The 25,119-nt window shown below is 44.0% G+C and overlaps 1 protein-coding gene across 2 annotated transcripts in view; it reads right to left on the reverse strand.

Annotated features, from left to right (window-relative positions):
- Nucleotides 1–16,606: 16,606 nt before the first annotated feature.
- Nucleotides 16,607–25,119, reverse strand: part of tshz1 (teashirt zinc finger homeobox 1) — a 33,439-nt gene continuing 24,926 nt past the window's right edge. For both annotated transcript variants that reach the window (XM_062529977.1, XM_062529978.1), the window contains one exon: nucleotides 16,607–21,114. In XM_062529977.1, the coding sequence (XP_062385961.1) occupies nucleotides 17,621–21,114 (3,494 nt within the window). In that variant the 3' untranslated portion in view covers nucleotides 16,607–17,620. The remainder of the gene's footprint in view (nucleotides 21,115–25,119) is intronic.

Consider the following 25,119-nt stretch of genomic DNA (forward strand, 5'->3'; position numbering starts at 1 on the left):
AGGCAACACAGGCAAACAGAATGCTAGAAAACACAGAGTACTTGTTGGGAGTATGACAATTCTATTGTGCTCACAATGACTTACTGTTCTTCGCTCATAACCACAAATTGATTAAATTCGCAGACTGGATGTGTTTGTGCAATAGAAGTGATGGAAAGTTGGCGGGGGAAAGGGAATTGGATGTGGCTTATGAGGAAGGAGAAAGTCTTTTGAATCCCTAACCATTTCCCCCTAACAGCCAAAATCAAGAGATACCAAATAAGTATGCAGGAGTGTCATAAATATTCATGCCGGGTGAATATCCATAATGAATATTCATGAAACGTGTGTGTGTGTGTGTGTGTGTGTGTGTGTGTGTGTGTGTGTGTGTGTGTGTGTGTGAGAGAGAGTGTGTGAGTGTGTGTGTGTTTGTGTGACTCCTCGCAGGCCTGCTCTCAGAAAAACCTTGTCTCCCAGGGAAAGCAAGGTGCTGGTCCTCGCAGTTATCTTGGTTGCCACGGCGGAGACAAAAGCAGGCTTTCTCATGACTTCTTTATCCTGGCGTGTGTTACTGAAGCGGGTCATGTTCCACAGGCTACTCAATGCGACGGAGAAATGAGGACAGCCATGCTTACAGACACAGGTACAAGAGACTAGACACCTCTGCCAAGTTATGCTGGATAAAGACACATGATTAGGAAGGCTCAACACTATCAGGCGAAGGAAGGGGAATGTGCATTCAGGGAGTACTGTATCATTAAACTGGAGAGCAGAATGCTCATAGAATGTTGTACCATGTTAAAGCCAATGTCTATCTACAATACATCCGATCAACCCTGAAAATGACAATAAGCTTTACATTAAGGCAATGCATACAGTCTGATTAAAACAATGTGGTACAATTTGACCAAGTCGGTCAAAGTTTTAAAACTGAAATGGTACAATTATTATTCAGTGTTTTATTGAAATTAAGCCATAATACTTAGGGGAAATGTACTATTTTAGAGCAACTGCAGAATAGAGAAAGCCACCAATTCCTATTCTGCACAACCACTGCAATACAATACATACTGCAACTCTCAATATACTGTAGGCCTCAATGTCACAGGTGCATATGTGTCTATATAGGCAGAAAATGTGTCCCGAGCCGGAGCTGAACAATCTCCAACATGAATGAAAAACAAATTTGTCAGTGTGTCCTGTTTGGTTAATCAGACAGTGGACACGAATGACCCGAGGAGGCCTCTCCATAATTTGTGGCTGGAAAGATGCACACCAGTCAGGATACACATGCTGCAGTGTGAAGGCCCGGATGTGTGAGAAAGATTACTTTTCAAAAGCGGCTGATTTATGTATGGCTATGGCAATCCCTTACAGGTTGTTTGCAACACTCCCCCCCCCCACCACCTTCCTCCATTCTAATCCCCAAACAGTGCCTGTCTCAAAGCCCTTGATACACACTTAGCCTCGAGGTGAAATGTTTGATAATATAACTACTGCTACTGTCACGGCATTTTCTGTGTGTGCGTGTGTGTGTGTGTGTGTGTGTGTGCGTGTGTGTGTGTGTGTGTGCGCACGCGTTTACATTACTCAGAGTGCGGGACAGTAAAGATTTATGTGAGATGGCAAAGAATGAGGGGCAAAAAAGGAAAACGTTGTGGGGGAACAGGGAGGGAGAAAAATATACATTGATTAAAAGCCCGAGATAGACCATCCAACGCCGCCCAAGGAACATCAGTTACTTTGCATTCTGACACGGCGATTGATAACTCATAAACGCGAGCAGGAATGACAAATGCCGACGGAAAGTGGCTCTGACAAAAACGATAACAGCGCAGGCCCTGGCAGTCTCCGGGGGAACGGGAGAGAGAGATGGAGAGACGCAGAGGTACGGGGCAGGGTGCTGTTTAAAATATTTAATCATTTGATGAAGGCTGCAATATGCCGGTTGACCCTGGAGGAGAGTGAATGTCATGAGGAACATCAGACGTCGGGGGGGCCTGGGAAACGGAGAAAAAAAACGGAGAGGAGAGGTGGGGTGGACCGGGGCGACGGGTTTTGATGTATTGTAATTCACATCTGCTGGTGTGTCTGTGTCTGCGATGTCTTCTGCATGTGGAAAACGAAAACAAAACATCTCTGTCTGTGGATGGAGAGATGTTGACGTGTGAGGGCGGCAGATGAGAGTCCGCCGGAGGTCTGCAGTGGTAATGCATACAGTTTTAGATTGACCCTAATTACTCAAACTGATGGGTCTAAGCCTTACGGTAATACATAGGCCTGTGTCCTCCAGCGGGGATCAGAACCTGGTTACAAAAATGATGCACTGGGATAGACATCCTTTGAATCACCAACAGACATCAATATACAGTACAGTGCATTCATTCTCTCAGGGTATGTGTGTTTGTGTTTAAAGAGTGTCGACACATTGATGAATATGCAGATCTGTGCAATATTTTGAATCGTTTTTGTCATTTGATTTATCGCCCTTTTGACATTTATATCCACACAGTGTAGTCACTGATTGCTGATCTGGCACTCAAAGTGTCTGCTGTTCTGAACAGTCAAATAGGCACTAGATCTTGTTTTTGGGGAAGATCGTTGCCTTCCCACAGGCAGAGCGGATGCAGAACCTGTTTATACAAAACAGAACCATGGAAACAGGATTCTAGAGCGTCCAATACACTCAAAGTCCCCTGACAACAAAACTGAGATGTTCACCACCCTCATTGGCCTTCTTTGTCCTAACCTTTCAACCCTGAGTTCTGACCTGTCTGTCTCTTCTGCCTTGCCGGCCGTGCGACGTAAACCCTTCGTGAGGGGCAAAAACCAGCGGCGGCCTCCTGGGATTTTCCCAGATGGCCCGTGGCGGAACCCTTGGCAGTCGAACCAGCGGGACGCTGGGCAATATCAAAGGCTTCCAACCCCCCTCCAATCCCTCTTCCTGCAGGGCAGCCCCTGCTTCGCCCGCATTGCCCCATAACCGCTACTAATATGGCAGGAAATTAGTCCAGAAAGAACCCCCCCTCACTCCACCACCATCACCACCACCATCCCGCCTTCAGCTCCCCAACAGCAAACCACCATTCAAATCCTCTTACTTTAAATCTGATGTCTGAGAACCAACTCTTGACAATTAAGAGATGCTCACTAATGAAGTACAGATTAACGATCTGATACAAATAAAATCCCCCACATCATTAAGATATAGAGGAGCCTGCACATCAAAAGGAAGATGGAGGGGGGTTTGGGGGGTTTGAGGGGGGGGGGGGGGGGGGTGAAGTGAAATAGAGTATGATTTGTTTTAAGTGTAGAAATTCTTGTTGAAGGCTTCGGATGAGAATGCCTGAGTGTTGTGCGGGTGCACCTTAATGACTAAAGGATTCGTGCACATGCTTGACTACCTGGAGACAATAAGACTTATCCTGCGAAAGAGCAAGAAGAGAGGCAAGGCAAAGCAAATATGTCACACTGTGTCACACTCCAACAAGATTATAAGGCCTCAAATCCGCTGGCCGTGAATAAGGAAGACTTTATAGGGATTTGTTTTATCTGCTTAAAAAAAGCACATTGACGTATGGAATCCAAACAAAACACTTCAAGGATGATTACATGACAACAAATCAGGAGGGCATTACGGAGAATTTAATGGTATTTAATGGACTCCAAAGTTTTTGGTAGGCGCCACAGGAGCAGAGAGGTTCAGACCTGCTGTCATGTCAGGTGACAATGCTTTGTATTTGTTTTTGGCAGTTTTCAAGTTCTTACTACTTAAAAAAAATATAATAATAAAAAAAATCACTCATGCTTTAATGCGCAAGGAAGCAATATAGTGACAAAGCAAATATTGAACATAGAACACACATTCAAACACTAAAGTTAATAACTAGATAGGGCAGCAAATGCACTCTTTCTCATTATGATTAAATTCATTCTGGAAACTGTTTGTGTCTATGACGTGTTCACTAAAATAATATTTCTACTGAATAGCTTTCGGTGGTTTACTTCACTGTTTTGACTCAATTGCCTTCAAAAATGGTCAGGAGGACCACAGAACAGATCCTTCTGCTATGTTTCTAAAGCACCAAACCCAAACCAAGTGTCATACCAAGCCATACTCTTGAGTGGATGAACTTTTCTCAATCTTTTTTACTGTAAATCAAATGAGAGAGGCATTGAGGCTGTTTTGACGTGACGTTTTGGCTTAGATTGTCCTTCATTTGCATTTACATGAACTTCACAAGTGGTTCTCAGTCAAGAAAACAAACACTTAAAAAAAAAAAAAACTCGACAGTTCTCAGCTAATTTTACCCCCAGGTGTCAGCTGTCAGTTTTCTAAGGCAAGATGCCTCTTAGCCCTGAGCGCCACCTATTATTTTTCCATCAAGCTTTGTACATGAAAAAAAAGAGCTCCTCTTTCTCTCTGCATTTCTGAGTATGTCTTCTTTTCATATTTTCTCTGTGTGTAGGAGGGTGAAGTATAGGCCGCATTTAGAAATAAAAGCATGTTTTGACAGCCATAAATTGCCGTAAACAGGGAGCGGCGTAGGACATGTGAGAGAAGGGTCAAGGGTTGGCACATGTATGTCTCTGCGCATGCGTTGGGATCAGTAGCAGGTGGAGGAAAATGTAGAGTTGTGTGACTTATGCCCTCTGGCTCTTGAGAAGTAGCAGTCGGAAGATCTAACTCGTTCTGGCCCAGCCCACACATCCACCCACGCACACACACAAAGCAAACGTACACACATGCGCGTACATACATCCACCCACATACACAGACTTACTCTCTCCCTCTCTCTCGTTCTCTCTCCCTCTCTGTCACACACACACACACACATACATATTATTTAACCTCAATTTGAAGGTTTACTCAAATCTGTGATGTCAACCTACACAAATCATAGGTCTTACTTTCAAATGTTAATGCAGTGTGTAAAACATATGCTTGTGAAAGCATGTTATGCTAAATAACGGTTGCCAGGGGTGGTGGTAGCATATAGAGATTATGGAGCTGGGCTAGCGTTCAGTGGCCTGAAAGTTGTGGGTTCAATTCCCGGCTTGAGCAAAGCACTTAACCCCTCTCTGGGAACAAAGTATAATGAAGTTGACTTAAGTCACTTTGGACAAGTGTCTGCTAAATGCTAATACATGCTATATAAATCACAAAGCAGATTTTGCTGTTTTTTTTATTGAGTACTGAAGAGAGGACTTTTCAAATCATTCTTCAAAAGTTCTGAAAACGCTTAGCTTTGACTTTCAGTGCTGAAACTGCTTATCGTGTTCCTTTCGTCCTTGTTCTGTGAACACATCTGTGTAGAAATCTGTGCTTTAATGATGTGTGAATGATTGTTGAGAATGTAACTTCTGTGTTGTGTCTGCCTGCCTGTATGTTGTGTCCCCATGTACTACATAGGTATACTGTATCCACAGTGACCAATGAAAAATCTTATGCCTATCAGCCAAATATATGATATTATATGATTTGTAGGCTGTCTTTTTATATAGGCTCAATTACTTATTTTTTGCATAATTATGTTATCATTATATGTTGTTTTGGACAAACACATCTGCCAAGAAGCATGACCATTACCATAAGAACTAACCCTTGCCCCAACCCCAACCCACGCAATCATAGGGTTGCTAGGGTTATAGAATTGTCAACAACAGTTAAGCTATGATCATCCATGTTGTTAACAATAGTTAAGCCACGATGATCAAAGTTACAGGGATCTAGAACTGCAACTTTTTGAAAAAAAAAAAAAGAAATGAATGTGACATACTAAGCCACACTGGGAGAACTACCAGACATGGATAAGGGGTGTGTGGGGGTGGCACAGATGAGACGAGGACAGGTTATGGAGTGGCAGCCTCTTACATGTGCCAAGATAGCATGGCACTGAGCCCCATCACAAACAGCACCCAGTGAAGTTTCTCTAATGTCTCCTAATTAAATTCCCCAGGGATGCGACACAAGAGCATAGTAGTTTACTGGCAAAGACAAAAAAAAAACAACAACAACAAAACAAACAGACAATAAACAAATACCAAAGACGACAACGGCAAATCCAGAGGAGAGGACAACGGAGTAGTCAACCTATAACAGACACAAATTGATTCGCCTTTTTCTGACGTTACAATACAGAGGGGCAGAAGAAAAAAAGAAGATTGTTTGGAAAAGAGCCTGTGGAAAACAAAATGTGCTATTAAGCCAATAATAGGATTATTATTTCTGTTTGTTTGTTATGGTGGATCAAGTACATTAGAGTTAAAGGCAAGGGGATTAATGCTAGACTGTTATCGCTGGTTGGCAGAAATTAGCATCAGCTGGAGAGGCACTATTTGCATAAGCATTAATTGTTTGGAGAACCTTGCCTTAGTAATTAGATATTGTGTCCAGATAGAGACCCGTTTTGCTGTCAGAAACATAAAACATGCAATATCTCTCTGGGGTTCTTTAATGTGTACTCAAAAAAAAAAAAAGTCGAACTCTGTGAATTCACACATTCCTGACAAGGTTTTTGGAGTGATGTGTGAGTGGGTGGTGATTTCTTCTTAAGTAATTTCAAAGTTGAAAAACAGACATCGCGAATGTGATGCCGAGTGTCGCACTTGTCTGTGACAACTTTGTATTTGCGAACGTGTGTGTGTGTTCAAGTGTGTACATGCACACTTAAGTGTGTGTGTGTGTGTGTGTGTGTGTGTCTGTTTCCCTGCATGTTTTGTATACCTCTTTAAATGGATGATTAAAAAGCCAAACACAATTGTCCCTTGATTTTAATTATCATGTTCAAACCAAGACAGCCCTTGAGGCTTATTTCTCCTCTCTGCTCTCAATACGTGTTTCACACTTTGGGAGTATAATGTGACAGGCTGATAATTGAACTCACTAGTTACTGTTAGTCCTGTGGAATAAACGTTGCTTATGCTGAACACTGCTGGGGCTGCAGTTTGCACCTCTGTGCCAATCATAGGTTTGATCAAACAAACATTTGGTTTCTACTGCCATGCACAAGAAACTCCAGGCTATAGGTACAGGGAATAGGAAGGATGTTTTAAACCAGTGCTTAAACAGTTGGATTGTGATTGCAACCCGAGAGCTGATACAATAGCACACATTGAATCAGGGAGTTGAATGGCACTTTACTGAGATGGTGCGGTATGTATGCATGCATCAAATTTGGACTATATATACTGTATATGTGTGTGTGTGTGTGTGTGTGTGTGTGTGTGTGGGGGGGGGGGGGGGGGTGTTGAATGAATGTATATGCATTATGAATATACAGTATATGTAGTTTGACATTTTTGTTTGTGGAGGGAAGCACAGCGAGACTGTGTGTTCGGTGTTTCCTTTTCCACAGCTGGGTCACATTTGGGTACTTCCTGAATCTGTCAACGCCATGTGAATGTCCTCAAATGTTACCATGTCCCCACAAATACGCTCAATCCAACAATGTCCCCACAAATATACAAGTGTGTTCACATGGTGTAATACACTGAATAAAACATGGTGTAAATATTAACTTCAAACTAACATGAACATAAAAATATACACCGCAAAGTAGAGATTAACCTTTTCTAACCTAACTTCAATGATGAAAAGACTGGCTTAGTTCTCAACATAATGCAAAATATAGTCTTTTTGTTAGCAACTCTTATAGCAACAATCTCCCAGTGGCAGAAAGGTCCATTTCTCCCTCAAGGCACAGGGTGTAACATGTCCGTCTGTGAACATTACCATCAGGGTCCCTGGTCTCTGGGGTGTAACCTATTTTCGATTTGATCTGCCTCCGATGCACCCCGGTACAAGTAAGAACCTCACCTGGTGAGTGATCCCTGTCTACATGGCTGCTTGGCAAGTTGAAAGGGGAAAAACACCAGGTCTACCTTCTAATATGTCTCTCAAAGAAAGTCAAAGGCCTGAAAAATAAAAAATGGTGCGTGTCTGCGTGTGTGTCTGCATGTGTGTGTGTGTGTGTATGTGTGTGTGTGTGTGTGTGTGTGTGTGAAAGAGAGAGAGAGAGAGAGAGAGAGAGAGAGAGAGAATTTTGACAGACGAGCTCAGCCGAAACATCACAAGATGGACAAGATGGCAAGCTGTAGAGGAGTGGGCCCGAGATCTCCCTGGTTACTGATCCATGCTCCAGCGCTACTGAGTGCTTCTCCATCACACAGATCAAAAAGCTCCTCGCATGCCTGCAGGCTCTGTGGGTGGATGGCTTAACCCCTCCCAGAGATAAAACACGCTCTCCCTCTCTCTTCTTTCTTTCTCTTTCTCTCCATCCCTCTTTCTGTCTCTCTCTTTCACACTCAGTCACTCACGCTTGGAGGGTGGTCAATGTGGGTGCTATGAAGTGGCAACAACACTTCCCACAGAGCGAGCCGAGCCTCATATAAAGTTGGCTCAGTGTATGGTGTGCCTCTCTAAGTTGACATACAGTTAGCATTTATTGCTTGTCAGTTAGCAAATGATTTACACTGTGACACCTGAACCAACAGACTTTATAGGTCTCTGTTACTTTCACAACATGTGTAAGTGTACTGTAGCCCATTTGGGCATTTATTTTCACTATTGTATTATGAAATGGCACATTTACTCGAAGACCTGCAGCAGCAACAACACCCTGAGATGTTGAGCTATGCAGGTGGTGGATTGGCTAGACGTTTCAGGCGAGTGGGAGGTGGATAATAGAGGCAAAGAGCCAGAAAGGCATTGCACCAAAGGGGATGTCAAGCACAGTATGAATGTCAGGAATGAACTGGTCATGATGGCAGATGTCGGTTGCCTTTGATAACTATACAGTATACTGTGAGTGTTTGCATTCTTCACACTGTGTGGCATATTTGATTTGTTTTTCATACAATGGGGGCTAAAGGGAATTCTGTGTGTGCATAAGTATGTGTGAATTGCACAGATACGTTTCCAAATAGTGCTCAACCTATGTGGGTGATGGTGTGATTTGCAGCCCTCTTAACGGTGTCATGATTGTGTATGTGTGCCGGCGTGCCTATGTGTGTGTGTGTGAGCCAGAGAGAGAGAGAGAGAGAGAGAGAGAGAGAGAGAGCATGCGAGCGAGTGTGAAGTTCTCAACTTTGCTGTGGTGCCAGTGACAGCTCTGATCAGAGTGTGGTGACAGGCTATGATTGTCAAAACACAATAGCACTGACTGGCAGCCAGGCATCTCTGGCATGTGCTGAGCCCCCCTGTTTTTTTCTTTTCCCACCCTCTCTCCCTTCTCTCGCCCGCCTCTCTCTTCTCCTGCTTCACTGTCAGCTCAATCAACAGCATCCTGGGGTGGGCTCAGCCAGCGCGAGTAAAAAGCAAAAAACAACAAAACACCCTCACAGACAAAGGCACACCGCCAGGGATTAACTATCCGTGGGCTGAGTTTGAGGCGTTCGCAGGCGCCGTGCGTGCGAGAACTGAGAGCTCGAACTCAAGGCGGGCGCTACGCCGCGGATATCAATCTGGGGAACCGCGGGGGTAAACGTAGACAAGAGTCTGACTTTTTTTTCCAGATAGGACTTAAATCCGCTGGAGATTGTGACTGACGTTCTGGAAGCTTCTCGTGGCAGCCGGCGCCGGGAGGAGAGTGAATGTTGTGAGGACTCGGTGACACTTAACACAGCCCAGTTGTGACAGTTTGTGTCAATTCACGTCAGGCACCAACTGGCGACTGAAGTACCTGTTACCTGCTTGGCATACTGTGGCCTGGAAAACTGAAGACAACAGATAAATGTGTTTAGACATGCTTCAGTTAATCCAGTTGAAGTAGTGCGTTGCCCGAGTAGTAGTGCTAGAAAGGATTTTTGATGGCTGATGTTGAGGAATTCATAAAGATTCTTCTTCTGCTTTTGATTTTTTCAAATCATATGGTAAGAATGCAGAACCTGACATGTTCAGTCAATCATAACGATACACCTGCCTGATCATAGCTGTGCGGAAACAACTTAATCACCCATACAGTGTGTTGAAACATCAATTAAAATACGTGTGAATTGAAAATTCATGCAGTCTGTGAGAGGCCTATCCACTTACACATTTGACTGACATCTCCATCAGTGTCTGTCTCTTGATGAGGTAGTTCTATATTCATCCGGAACTAGGACAGGTTACGCTCTTTGGCGAATGCTTCTTAGCGCGCGGCGACGAGGCGACGAGGTAACGGGTATCTGGCTGGCATCTCGCGCGTCCCCCCCTCTCGACTTGGTTCTATTTATATTGCCATTCATATTCATGAGCCATGGCAACACCAGTGCATTTAACTTTATTGCTGGGGCGAACTTCGCCTCGCTGTTGGCAGCTGACAGAGCGCCGACTCGCGCGGCTTGACAGCTGACTTGCAGCCCACATCCCACTAAATCATCCGGGCCAGACGTGGACCGTGAAAAACGCGGACTCGGCCTGGCTTGTAAAAGCGACTCCCCTCCGTTCATTTTCGGCATTAAGTGGATTGTTTGCCCCCCTATTAATGCGCCGCTTCGAGGTGTAATGTGCTTGCGTATGCCGGCTCAGCCACTAAAAGAGACTGACATTTTGTTTATGGGATGGCATTTTTAGTTGCTGTTGTTGCTGATGTCGTTTGACAAGCTCCAGTAAACTTCGCGTCTCCATGTCTGGCGCTACTTCTAAGAAGCGCTGGGGCACGAGGGCCGAATGAGTGACGAAGAAAGCCACTCTTCAGTAACTGGGGTAGGGACTTAACCCTTAACGGATGGATAATTCCAAATAGGACCATTAAAATTAATGGACTCTGAAGAGCTAAGCCAAAAGCTGTCATCTTCAGTGAGTGTGCCATCTCTCCCCATATACAACACATATCACATAGTAGGTGTTCACTGAGTTGATGTTCGTAGGGTTAAGGTAGGCTAATTCAACTCAGCCTAACATATTCCCAGCTTCTGGTAAAGTACCTGAACTTGATCCAAGAAACAGAGTGGGAAACAAAATTCTTTTAACAGCTCAAAAAATCTAAAAACTTTGGCAAATAAATAGAATTCTGGGGTCGGGAGAATTGTGGGGAGGACAACACAAGGACGACAATCTTTAGAGCATAGTCAGCAAGTCATAGCCAGACAAACACAATAAATTCTCACAGAGAGTGGGTATGATTTAATATGAGTCATAATTTGCTTTCTTTCATAAGCATACTGTAAAGAACACTGGCCTGAGGATAACATTAATGAGAGACTGAAGGCTGGCTTGGTAAAAGGTATATTCAACAAGGCTTTCACTAACTTCTACAACCATTTTAATTACAGTTTGGTATCTGAACATCAGGTGAAATACTAGAACCTAATCTAAACCATATGTTGATGCACTCAGATCTAGACGAATAAGGATGAAGACTTTGTTTAAGTCAGTAGCAAGTCTGAGATCATTACATTTTTACTAAGGCCAAGTAAAAATCTTCTTTACTTGGTTCCAGCTCTTCAGAGCTTGCACTACCATAAGATGACCAGGTGTCCAAGACCAAAACTAGGGACGTAATCCCCAAAATGTGGAAAAACGGGGACATTTTCAGTTTGACTATCAATCTGGTTGAAATACATAGACGTTTTATCTTAAAAAAACGGGGACATAGGTAATTTTTCTGTATTTTCCCAGGGACAGATAACCAAAAACGGGGACTGTCCCCTGAAACCGGGGACGTCTGGTTACCCTACACTACCAACATCTGGACAGGCTAAACCTAGCACTTACCACTGTACTATTATCCTGGTGAAAACCAGACTCATTCACTTAGATTGAGAAACATTTCCAACCCAACATGCATGTGATGGCCTGATGGGCGTAAACATAGCATAGTTAAGAATTTTGGACATAGGACCTCATTTCCAAGTTAGCCAGTGTTTTCCAAGTTTTCAGCACATTTCATCCAGTCCTTCTAGTTGTAGTTTAGCTGGTGCTAGGCTAACACAAGTCAACGGTATGTGCTAGCCTGCCACTAAAAACACTTTTACCCACTCCACAGTACACCAAAGGCAAATAAATTATAACGTCAGACTATCATTGTAGATGTCTGTGTTGATAGAATAATGTTTGAAATAAAACTTACTTTACATTGCATTGCAACAGTTCCCTGTAGTTGGCATAGGCAACGGCAGCGGCAAACTTTACCTGGGTGTCCCGACTCACGTGCATGGAGTGTGCTTCTCTGTTTACATTTCGGGAAGTAGGCCTACTACTAACCGGAGCAAAGTAAAATTCCACCGCTGCTGAGAAATTAGTCCCTCAAAATGTTCATTGAGATGCAAGGCTAGTTTTATTTCTAACATTAGGCTATATTCTATCAACACAGACGTTTACATCGATAGTCTTCCAAGTGCAATTTTAGATGTTTGCAGGCATTACTACTACAGCTTACCACCGCCGCTTTCAAAACTATAGTGTCATTCGCTGTCTTTGCTGATTGGCCAAACAATTTTGGGGTCTGACGGATACATTATGTGAATTATGGTGTTCCGGAATAGCGTATCCCTGAAAGAAGATAGATGTAAGTAGATAGGCAGGCTACTTGACAATCATCCCTCTAGAACTGTCAATTGATTATATGCGAGCAGTCCGTATTGCTGCATTAACATGATTGTTTACCTTTTTGTCAGTCGCTTTGGATAAAAGGATCAGCCAAATTACCAGATGTAAATGTAGGAAGTAACAATAGGAATCCCTGATCAATGTGATTGGGAAGGCTGGACCAATTAAAAAAAAAAAAAAAAAAAGTTACGCTGCTATTCTGCTATATCGACGATGCTATCACGAGAGGGCCAGACTCTCTTTGTGAAGTGAATTGAAGCAGGGTGTCTGGAAACCAGGCTGCCATGAGACTCCCTGCTGTATTATAATGCATATTGCTCATCTAGAGTCTCATCTGTTTCTGTATCAATGCTATCCTGTGACACAGAGAGAGATTTGGTGGCTCCTCCACCCCCACAAGCACAACAGCACAAGAATCCACATCCGCATGATATACCTGAAATTAGAACAGGACTTCCAGCTCCTCCAGCTGAATCTTCAAGCAGCTTTGGCATGGCTGACTGGCCACCCCGTAGCATTGTTCCAGGGGGGCATGTTATGGTAATCAATGGACTCATCTTAGTTCACTGCAGTGGTGGGGGTCTCATTTGCCTGCCTGGCCCCTGTCAACCCCCCTCTCCTGCCCAAATAAACCCTTTACCCCCTTTAATCTTGTTATTAGAGCTAAGATAAGGATTAGTGCCCTCCGTGTCTCCTTACTCCCCTTACCAGAGACTTGCCAATATGACCCCTTCTGATCTGCATAATGCATGGATGGACTGATGGATGGGGCTGTCGGGAGGACAGCCATAGAGAGAGGACGTATTGAATACATTATCGCCCAAGACTGAGAAAAGCAACAACTTTGCTCACCTGCTCAGATTTTCTTATCAATGCACGGTGGCATGAACGTGGAGTCTGGTTTTTTTTTTTGCCAGCGGGGAGGACACTCAAGGTCTGAAGTCACCATTGAAGTTTGTGACCTCAAGCTGAATTAACAAACCTGAAAGATTTTTTTTTTTCTCCGAACGGCGCATCAATCCATTCTGGAATGTAACAGACAGAGCACTTCTGAAAGGTGTTCAATGAAATCCTTGTTGTTGTATGGGAGGATCAAGGGGGCCCAACCCAAGGCCAAGTACAGTTTGCAATTAGTCATAGTGTCTGGCTCTGTTGGCAAGTTTTAAATCCATGTGAAAAATACAGCACACATATTCCTTTGTGGCCTCAAGGATGTGGCACCAAACTTTTTTTTCCACCAAGAGGCCTATAATAGCATTTCTTTCCCCCTAACCCTCCAGAACTAAAGCAATTGACTTTCTCCAGTGCTTTCACACAAATCACGCAAGGAGCTATAACTGTCATTTTTAATGTACGAGGAAACATTTATCTTTTTTATTGGCAATTTAAAAATGAGATTGCTGAGGAATCCCTGAGCAGCTGCTAGCCAGTCTCTGTTTCCCCACTGCAATTACAAGTTGGGCAAATCTCCTTCAGTTCAAAAGCTGTCAGATATGCAGCAGATGTACACATGCATAAAACATACTAAAAGACTGGAGTCAAGACACAGATATGTAACATATCCGACATGATCATCAGGGATGTCAATACAGATTATGCTGAAGTTGTTTACTATATTTGAAATGCACAAATGTAAATAAGCAAACCATTTGAGGCCTTGGAATGCATCATGTGATGGTACAATGCCAATGTACTGTATGTTAGTTTTATGGTCCAGTGTGGGGCCGATATATGCACTCTGTCAGGATTGCTGACAGACTTTGGCAGGTCAGTTTATTTATATGTTTTCATATGTATATGTTTTCTCTTATTTCTGTTTCTGTTACTGTTTTTTAAAAAAAGACACCAGCAACCTATTCATCTAAAACAACACAGATTCTGAATTACTTTGTTTAACTCATACTAAATGAGCAGTATTTCTTAAATTGTTTGACAGGAGTCCAGCTGAATAAATGGGCAGGCAATAGTGGGGGGGGGGAGTCTTTTTTTTCCAAGGCGTTTTCTCGGCAATGTGACGGATGAGCTGGCACACTGGCTGTCAGAGCACACCTGTAGGTCTCCTGGCGGTGCCGATCACAGAGCTTCGCAGGGCCCAGCGCTCAGATTAAACAGCGCATCCATTACAGCCGTTGTCAGCCGTCATTACTCTATAAAGAGACGACTTTGTCACATCTCCATTCTTCAAGCAACAGCTGACGAGAAGCAGGGACGTTTCGATCTCAACAAACACAGCTCACTCCTGACAGGCCGACAACCATTTCTGGCATCGACTTCCGCAGTCTCTCAGATGTCAGTTACAGAAGGATGTGTCTAATCGTCCCGGAACGATCTTTCTGTCCATCTCGAGATGTAGTCTTAAGGATTTTTTTTTATTTTATTTTTTTGTCTTTATTTTTTTCCTCTCGTATTTATTTTTCTAAAAAGCAGGCTCTGCTGACAGCATGCCAATCAAATGCACACACAATTTATTCAGGTTTGCAGCTATGCACTTCTGACAGGCTTTTTTGTTTTGCCTCAATATGTTCAAGTGTAGCTCAATTTTACCCGTCGTCTTGTCATGTCGTTTGACAGCAGTCAGAAAGTTGAGAAATGAACCCGGACTTTGAACATTAACAATTCCTGTTCCACTGCTGAAACCCATTCTGCTCTGACTCAAGAATAAAAGTGTCAGCTGGAAGAACATATGCGGCTGATGGAACACATAAATCAATAGATGTCCACATCAGTCTGCCAATTAAACAATATGATATCAAAAGAGGATGATGGAGACAGCAACTTTGTCTGCTTGTGTAAGTTTATCTGAAATGACGTAGAAGTTATTGGGACTTCAAGATGCATGTGCATGAGCTCTTCTGGAGATTGTCTAAGTGTTTACTTAATGCTGGAACATCATGTTGTTGCTTGCATTGCAGAATGAACTGTCAATCACACATTGAAATCTCCATATATAAATGGTAAGTAATGTGTCTTGTCTGTGTCACCACTTCCATCAACCCAGGACTATAAAAACACTGGACAATTACTTCTGTCCTATTGACTTACATTAAGTAAAATCCCTGATGCTAATTTTGTGTTGGTTCTAGGCCTACTACTAGCAAAATTAGTCACATAAAGCCACAACAACGTCAATGCCATGTAAAACATAGATTTCAACGTCAATCCCTTTCTATTGCAGGAATTCAAGTGACACAGACTAGAGGGATTGAGCTCAAAGACGCTGGCACCAATTACTATGTGCTTTAGCAGAGGTAGAGGAAATCTTTGAGTTGTTCACAAGTCACACTTTCAGTATCTGTCAAGCAGTTGTGATGCACACTAACTTTCAAATTTGATTATGTATGTCAGTCCTCAGCATTTCCACATCTATCACTGAAGACACCGAGGTTTTCTCCTCAGTATTTTATTTTTGAAGGTTTCAAACATTTTATTGAATGAGAATAGTTGACCATGACTAAGTCTCTGTATTAATGTTACACTTTTGGATAGTTCTTAAACCAATCAGACCAACGATCTGGGTGCGCCTTTTGGATAAGCTAGTTTGTGATCGGACCAAGATGTAGACAGGAAGCAGGAGAGACAGATGTGCAGGTTTCCAGCCTGCACATCTGTCAAGCTGCAGGGCGAAATCCAAATCACTGGCAGATCAGGCAGGGTTTACCCAGCCTACAATAGAACCCTCTGAATATAATAAATACCTTTAACTCAGTTGCTGTATATATGCATGAGTAGAAGTATTAACAGTTTGTATTTTGCTAACTATATTAGCTTGACTTTCAAAGTTTGAAGATGAATGGGTTAAGTGCTATGTGTTAAACATTCAATAGGATATACTAACCAGTATGATCTAATCAGTATGAAATTGACTTTGATACAAAACAACTTTCACATCAAAGGTGTACAACATTCTAAACTCGTAACAGAGAGGATGATTGCTATAACAGACCCAAGGTGAGCAGGATGACCACATCAGAATTAATTGTGACCTGCAATATGTTTTATTTTACAGTTGAAAAGACAAACAAAGATTTTCAGTCAATAAGACCTTTCATGACTCCATGGTAAAACATTGTTTAGGTGTAATGGGCATTGTTTTTTTTTTTTTTTTTTAACCATCATGACGCATCAAAAAAGATGCACTTTCTGAGTGATAGAATTTATGTTTTGAAACCAGTTGATGAACTTCAAGAGAATACAAACAAATGTGGTTCTGTATATACTGTATATATCTATGTACATATTTAATTTGAATTTATTTTTTATATAAATTGACAATATAAAATAATTCACACCATACAAATTATATGGAGCTCCCCATGTTGCAAATGGTAAGATATGATGATGAAAATTTACAATTTCTGTTGATCATTTAAATATACATGTATGCTGAGGTTTTGAATGAAAGCGGCACACACTGCATGAAGAATAGAACTTGTACCATATATTTCAAATTACTACAAAATGATATTTAACAACGATAGTAAAAACAGATTTTTAAAAATGAATTCACTATTGTTGACAAAAAGCAGCCATGTCAAATTACAGATAACTGTGTAACGTTTTGACACTTTTGCCCCTTTATGTATTAAGAATTAATGCATATACGTTGTGTCAGGTATTCTTAAGCCAATAGTTACTTTTTCCATCACACGAGAACAATATAAGATCACAAACTGATTTCACCATATCACATTTCTTCACAAAAGGTCGGACATTCTTCCACAGATTTCTGCAATGCATTTTCATTCAAGGGGTTCTGGCTTATTTCCAAATGACTTCTAAGTGTCAGTGAATTTTCAAATTTCCTTGAACTTTCCCTCCCAAATTCCTGTGGATTAAAAAACACTTTCTCCTAATTCTGCAACAGCAGAAGGAGTTGAAATTAAACTTAAAAGGGTCAATTGGTATTCACAGAGGACGTAAAACACCATGCATGTCATCGAGACACTATTTAAATAGAATAGAAAAAAAAAGAAATAAAGAAAATAGAGAGGTCCAGTTAGGCAGTTTTCAGAATACAAGCCTGACTTATTCAAAAACTCACTCTAGTCGCAGTGCTTTATTATATTTTAGTGCAATGATTCTTTGTGGTCAGTCCTTCTGCTTAATTCAAGCCTTCTCTAACTTCTCGAGTTCTGTAACAAAGATTAGATGGTCCTCTGGAGATTTGCCATGTGTTTTGCTCAGGTGTAGTTTGACTGCATGCTTGCTGGCAAAGGTCCGATTGCACAGTTTGCACTGGAAAACGCCATTCGCGTCCTCCTCAGATAAACCGAGTGCACTAAAAGTCTTGTCTGTGATGATTTTTGCGACTGCCTGCTCCTCTCTCATGATGTCCAAAGACAGCTTGGAAAGGTCCTTCAAGCTGAAACCCATGTGGGACTCCAAGTGGCTGATGTAGGCGGAAGGAGTTCTGAACTGCGACGCACAGTCACTGCACAGAAACAAGGGCTGGCCCGAGTCAATGTTCTTCAAGAACTTGGTGCTACCGGAGCGCCTGAGCTGGTACTTGACGTTGGCCAGCCAGTGTGAGATGGTGGTCATGGAGAGTCCTGTGAACTTACAGATGTGGACTCGCTCCTGAGGTCCCAGGTCTGTGATGATGAACTTCCCGTCAGACGTCTCCCGGAGGCTGGAAGCAAACTGGGCCTGGAGGATGAGCAGGTGTTGGGGGTTCCAGTTGGACTGTCTGCCTTTTCGTTTCTGAATCGGGGTCAGCTCCTCCAGAGTGTCCTCGAAAGCGCTCACGTCCACATCCGACTTCTCCGATATGGAAGACGGTGCGGAAGACTTTGGCGTTATCCGGCCCGAAAGGTTCTTCACCATGTCGGAGATGTCCATTAGGGCATTTTCCCGCAATGGGGATGAAACCTCACTGATCAAATCAGTGATCATGGGCTGGCTATTGTTTCTAATGATGCTGCTGCTGTGACTTTTAAAGTTGTTGTTGTTGTTATTGTTGTTGCTGTTGGCTATCACTGTGGAAGTGCCATTACTGTTGTGCCCATTGCTGCTCTTGGATTTGGTCAAATCCATGGGCTGATCGTCACAGTCCGAATAGTGGTTGTTGAGGTCCACTTGCTCAGCCTGTGTTGGGTTGTAAATGGGGCTTTCTGCCATGTTGTTGCTGATCTTGTACAGCATAGCCAGGGGGTCAAGTAGAGGACTGACTGCTTTGGATGCCTTGCCTAAGTGACTGTTCATTATGGACTGCAGAGCACTGAGAGGGTTGATGAATGACTGTTCGGGAGACTGATCCGTGATTATCCCCATAGTATTGCAGCCATTTTTGACTGGTGGTTTGGCTGCCTCTGCACCATTCTTGATGACGCTGCTGGCTTGCGTTTCCTTGCGACTCTCCTCACGACTGGGTGGACGTTCCTGCCTCTTCTCTGACGTTCCATTCTTCACTGGTTTGGCGAAGTCTTCAGAAGAGGTGACAGGTTTTTTATCCGTTGTTGCATGCAGAGACGACTTTGTCGAGCTCATGTTTGCCTTTGGATCTGAGGGCTTGTTCTCCCTTTCCTTCTTTGGGGGTATTTTTCCTGTGACTTTCTCTACCAATTCCTCCATGGCCAACACATTATTCTTATGGTTGAGAGGTGGGGATGGACTGCAGGGAGAATGTAATGGGTTGTTCATGTCTGATGATAGTGACTTTAAGCTGTTGGCATTGAAGGTGGGTTTAATGTGAACACTCTGCACTGTAGGCATGGATGACTTCATTGAACCTTGGAGTTGGTAGGCAGCGTGAATACTTGGGTACCCTCCCCAAGTCGGTGCCCCTGTCTGGGCCTTATTGATGGCACAGGATACAGTGTTCTCCAGAGATTTGAGGATATCCAGGCCCTCTCTGGGGGAGTCGTCAAGGTCCTCCTCTCGGAGATACTTAAAATGTCCTGACTTTTCTGACTTTTCTGTCTTGTCTGACGGATCGTCTTCTTTCTCCTCTTTGATCTTTTTCTCTGGTCCAGACCTTTTCTCTGACTCATTTGTCATGTCAGTCTTTTCTTCAAACTGGACTCTCTTTTCCTCAGTGGTAGGAGACTGTTTGGGTGAATCAGGTCGTGATTTGATATTGGGAGCTGGTAGACGTGTGGTGGTGGGTGGGAGGGGTATAGACTGAATTTTTTCTTCAATAACAGGATCGAATACAAGCTGCTTCCCCTTCTTTGAAGCTGTGTTGGTGACTTTCAGGAAGTGCCCAGTCACCATCATATGGGCTGTTAGCTGCTGCAGTGTATCATGGGAGCTTCCACACTCCATGCATTTGAGTATTTGAGCCTTACGTGCCTCAAACTGCCAAGTATAACTGGCACCATTCTGATAGCCATATCGATTATTGGGAGTGACGTATGGGTTGGCAATCTTCTGGTCTTTGGAGCTCTCTGCCAGATGAACGCCTGGTGCGTTAGGTACAGGGTCAGGTGAGCAGGGTGAAACCAGATCTTGGAAAGCTCGCTTTTTGGTAGGGGGAATCAGCTTTGTAAGAGCAGGCATTGGTTCTTTAAGAGGCACTTTCTGGTAGTGTTTTGTTTTGATCATGTGGACACTCAGGTCCTGCAGAGACTCAAATGAATGGCCACAATACATGCACTTAAGCACTTTCTGAGCATCCTCCTTGCCTTCCATCTCCATGAGAGACCGCTTCCTTGGCTTGGACCATTTCTTCCCATAGTCTTCGTCTTTATCTTTGTTGTTGTCACGGTAGTGCCCAGTCTCATTCATGTGCACTGTGAGGCCGACTAGTGTGTCATAAGCCCCACTGCAGTCCTTGCACCTGAACTTGCTCGCTCCGGTGAACACTGGCCCAAAGAGCTTGTTGTTCTGTCGGTAGAGCTGCACTGTGCTGAAGAGGCTCGGCTCTGGCAGCAGGTGATAGGGATTCTGCTGAAGGGTCTTAGCCAGGGCTGCCTGGTGCCAGTCATAGGTAATACTTCCGGCAGCACTGCTGGTGATGTTGCCATTGTTGCCACTGTTGCCACTGTTGCCACTGTTCGCGGGGGCACTCGCAGTCGAGTAAGTGGTGTCAGTGTTTGTGTTGCTTGTTGCCGTGCAGCTGACAGTGCTGGTGCTAGTGCTAGCACTCGCGCTAGCGCTGCTGTTGCTAACATTGTTAGCCACACTGCTGCTTTCTTTGAGGCTGCTAGCCACACTGTTGCTGTTGCTGTTGTCCCCAGCTGCCATCTGCACATTTTTCATGATGTCTTGAGTGATGCTGGACCAGGAGGCGTCCGAGATCAGGTTGGCATAGATGGCCTTCATCTGGGCCAGACTGTCCTGCAGGGAGAGCCCTGCCTCGGCCTCCATGTCCTCTGCGGCCTCTGCGACCTCTGCGGCATCTTTGTCTCGGCCGCCATCTTTGGAGGAGGTGCTCCTGAAGTCTGCGAGCTGCTCGCTGGCATCGCTGAGGGGGGAGCCATACCCGGCGTCCGGGTTGGTGCCGTTGCTGAGAGGGGAGTTCTGATAGCTCAGCTGGACCCTGCCGTCCTCCTCCTCAGTGCAGGGGTAGTCAGTGTCCTGTCCGTCTAAGGAGAGGCCGTCATCCTGCAGGTGCTCCTCGTCAGGGTTGTCTGCCTTGACTCCATCCTCAGGCATGTACACTAGAAAACAAACAAACAAGCAATGAGTTTAATTATCTTCATAACAAGAACATGGACCTCATAATATGATCATAACATTATATCTCTGAGTGCTTAAATTGTGGTGGCCAAGATTATATCAGAGCTACAACCCCAAAGAACCCAAACTGACAGACGTAATAATAGAATAAACACTTCAGAGTATTGATGACTATTTTTACAAGAGTTTGTTGTTTGTTTGTGTTCACTGTGCATGTGTGAGTGTGCAAGTGTGAGAGTAAGTGCCCTTGCATGGGTGCCTGTGTTTATGTGCTGCGGTGTAATGACTCTAAAGGAATTTTTGTCAATAGTCCTAGTAGAGGACACTGGTTTGCAATTATAAAGTGGCAAACATCCATATCTTGACTATGATAGATAGTACCCTCCACTGCACAGACTAACAAAGCTATCGAACCTTTCTGCTCAGCAAGGGCAAAGGCATCCATACATAAAAATCCACCCTGGGTGCAAAAAGAAGGCACAGCAGCAAAACTACACTTGATGGATTTGAAGGTCTTGAATAGCAGCATCAAACAAAAATCTTTCCTAAATCCTTATACATAAAAAACATTCCTTTATTTAATAAAAAAGTACGATTACACGTTGTTGTTGGAGAATATTGGCTAAAGATACTGACCACAAACATACTGTCTACATCAATACCTTTTCCTCCGTGAAACACGTCACCCTTTCTTGAAATAGATAGCAGTAGCTGCTCCTACATCAACGCAACGTAACACATTTGAAGGACTTTCACTCTGTGTGCTCTCTGTGTACCTATAAACCCTCTGACTTCCTCTCTTTCTCTCTCTCTCTCTCTCTCTGTCCCTCTCTCTCTCCCTCACTCCTGCAGTTAGAGGGCACAGGCTGTGTCTGACTTTGATCCAGTTTCCCTTGCCACAGTGCCACTCACTCTGTGCTCCCTTTGGAGAGCGAGCGAGAGCGAGTGAGGCTGCGGCTGAGCCGCTGCCAAGCGATGCGCCCGCTCCGCGCCCGCTGGAGTGGAGCTGGCTGGCAGCGGGGAGGCGGAAGCTCGCGCCGAGTGTCGCAGTGAGACGCGAGTGGAAATGGCATGTCGTGTTGTCACGGTCCATGCCGTACTAAATCTCGGGGAGTTGAGTGTTTGGCAGCGCCGCCGAGAGGGATTGAAAGAGAGAGAGGGAGGGAGGTAGGGAGAGAAAGAGAGAGAGAGAGCAAGAGAGAGAGAGAGAGAGAGAGTAAGAGGGAGGGGAAACAGAGAGAAAGACAGGGACAGAGGGAGAGAAAGGGCAACAGACATAATAGACTATGACCTGGCCAGATTGTAAGTCACCATTGGGCAGAACAAAGCAAGAGGGATAAGAATAGGCGAACAAAGTGTAGTCTAAACTCTAACATGCTATGTGAGTGCTCCTCCATCCCACGTCTAAACGCATTTCCAATTCAGAGTAATAAGGTTCATTCTGTCCCTATAAAATGCTCAGCAATTCTCCTTCAAACTTGAAAACCACAAGTCTACAGAGGAAGCATAATAAACCATTAGATTTAAGCCCACTCATACAACACAAGTGTAGAGGCATTGTAAAAATGAAGAAATTGGATAAAATGATACATTTGCCAAGCTCTAAATGTCATGGTAGGATTTATCAATAGAAAAACAGGCCGTGAAAAATGACCAGAGGAAGTCCGCGCCTGCTCGCAGCCTCTCTGTACTGGCGCCAGCAAAGGAAGAATGGGGCACTTTCATGCTGCAGCCAAACTGCCAAAACATTAAGGTGGAACACACTGGTTCCCTTAACGCACTTAGATGAAAAGTGAATGAGGGGCCAGGGGACCAAGTACTTAATGATGAAACATTTGAATTTAACCCTTCGTGGCACGAGCCGTAGATGTTGTTCACCCTCATCAGTGCGCACTTCAAATGGCTGTCATGTTTGAGGCTGTAGTCGCAGTAAATCTAAAATGCACAAACACACATACACACACACACACATACACACCACCACACACATATGCATACACACACACACACACACACACAGAACTACGCTCTTATATTGCCTGGGGATGTTTATGAGTGCTCTTTTTTCCGCCATTTTGATCCCACACAAATAGCGACAGCATGTATTCCTTAAGTTGCTATGTTGCAAACATATTTGTTATGAGGGAAATGGAACGAGACAATCAAGAGAATGGGAAACAACAGAAAAGCGCATACGAGCGAGCAAGAAAAAGGGGGGGGGGGGGGGGGGGTGGGATGGTCGTTAAAGTAAAGGACGTTGAGAGATATTAGGACGCCAGGAAGTCGGAGAAATCCAGGCGGAAAGGTGGAAGAGAAAGAAAGACAGGAGAGGGAGTCAGAGGGAGGGAAGAAGGAAGGCGGAAAAAGAGAGATGGCAGAAAGAAGAAAGAGGAAGAGGGGGGCTAGCGAAAGAGAGAGAGAGAGAATGGGGTAGACAGTAGCTCCACGACTGCCCCCCCTCCTCCTCTTCGCTCTGCCACTGCGCTACGCCTGTGTGAGACGCCAGCATCAGTCTCCTCTGACGGAGCAGATGTGCTGTCAGCTTCAAGCAGAGCACTGCTCACCGTACCCTAATCTGACTGGACATGATACCTGATGTTTGTAGGGACGCATTTACTGCCGAGCCTGTGTGTGTGTGTGTGTGCGTGTGTGTGTGTGTGCTCTCACTCAGAGTAGGTGTGCCTTCACAATCATGTCTGTAATACCATTCTGTGTAGGTGTGTGCATGCGTGTGTCAATGTAAATACATATTTAGACGCCATTAAATGTATGCTCATGTTGCCTCCAATTAGCTTTGGGAATTTCCATATTTATCACTGTCCTTATGACTGACATCCAATGCCTCAATTGTGTGTGTGTGTGTGCATATATGTTTGTGTTCATGTTTTTATCCTTCAAGGAAATAAACTTCTAACTCTCCTACTCAGGCAGGAAAACTTTCAGAGACAGTGACATAATCAATCACGCTCTCCCATAAATCGCAAACGATAATGCAGAGAGCGCATCAAAATAAATGATACGAACTGTCAGAGGGATAATCCTCTCCTCTATATCGTTTCCGGGAGGAGACGCGTCCATGTCACGTCTGGTTCAGCGGTTTTGAAGCACCGATAATTCCCTCAAGTCCACCACACGTATGACAGCTTATCACATTAAAACAACAACAGGGGAAAAATGAGGCAGGGAAAGACACCCCCCTCACACCCCCCCACTAATGCTTCTCTATAATTACTGGATGGTGTGTGATGAGAGAGGGAGAGAGTGGGATGGAGAGTTGAGGCTCTGCTGAAAGAAAAAAGACCTGACACTAAAATGAGTGCATCTTGTCATGCGGAGCCTTGACGTGACATTCTTGACGGCCGTCAGTGTCTGTGTGTCAGTGTCCAAAAGACTGGCGTGCACGGAGAGAGAAAAAAAAAAAACCTTGCCTGGCAATTTTTTTGCCATCTGCGTCAAAGCCCCCTGAAACGATCAAAACAGCACTCTGCCCTAATAACCCAATCAGAAGATTTGACTGCTGACATTCTGAATTGAGCCAATGCTTTTAAGCGTCAATTTGAACAATGACTAGGGGCTGGGGGTGGTTTATGTTTACTGGTGGAGGGAGTGATGGATGAATGAGAGGCCACGAATGAGAGACTGGTCATCAAAATTAAACCCACAGTATCAAAAGTTCCCTTCTGCCAACCCTAAGCCCCGACTCCTTCTATCTTTCTACTCTGGCTGTCCCAAGCAGATGGTTCCCACTTATGGGAGCTGGGTTCTGCTTAATGTCTTCTTCATTTTAGGGGTTTTTCTTGCCACTCTAAAAGTATGCTGAAACAATTTCAAAACAAACAGAGAAACAAACACACAAACAAACAAAAGACAGAGAGCAAGCTGAACAGCATGAGTGTTCAACCAGCAGGCAGCAAAGCTTGCCAACTCAAAATTTGCCCTAGCAAACCAGCATAGCAACCACTTTATTTTGCTCTCTGAGAATGTAG

This window comes from Sardina pilchardus, chromosome 24, assembly GCF_963854185.1.
Source record: "Sardina pilchardus chromosome 24, fSarPil1.1, whole genome shotgun sequence".
Classification (NCBI taxonomy): domain Eukaryota; kingdom Metazoa; phylum Chordata; class Actinopteri; order Clupeiformes; family Clupeidae; genus Sardina; species Sardina pilchardus.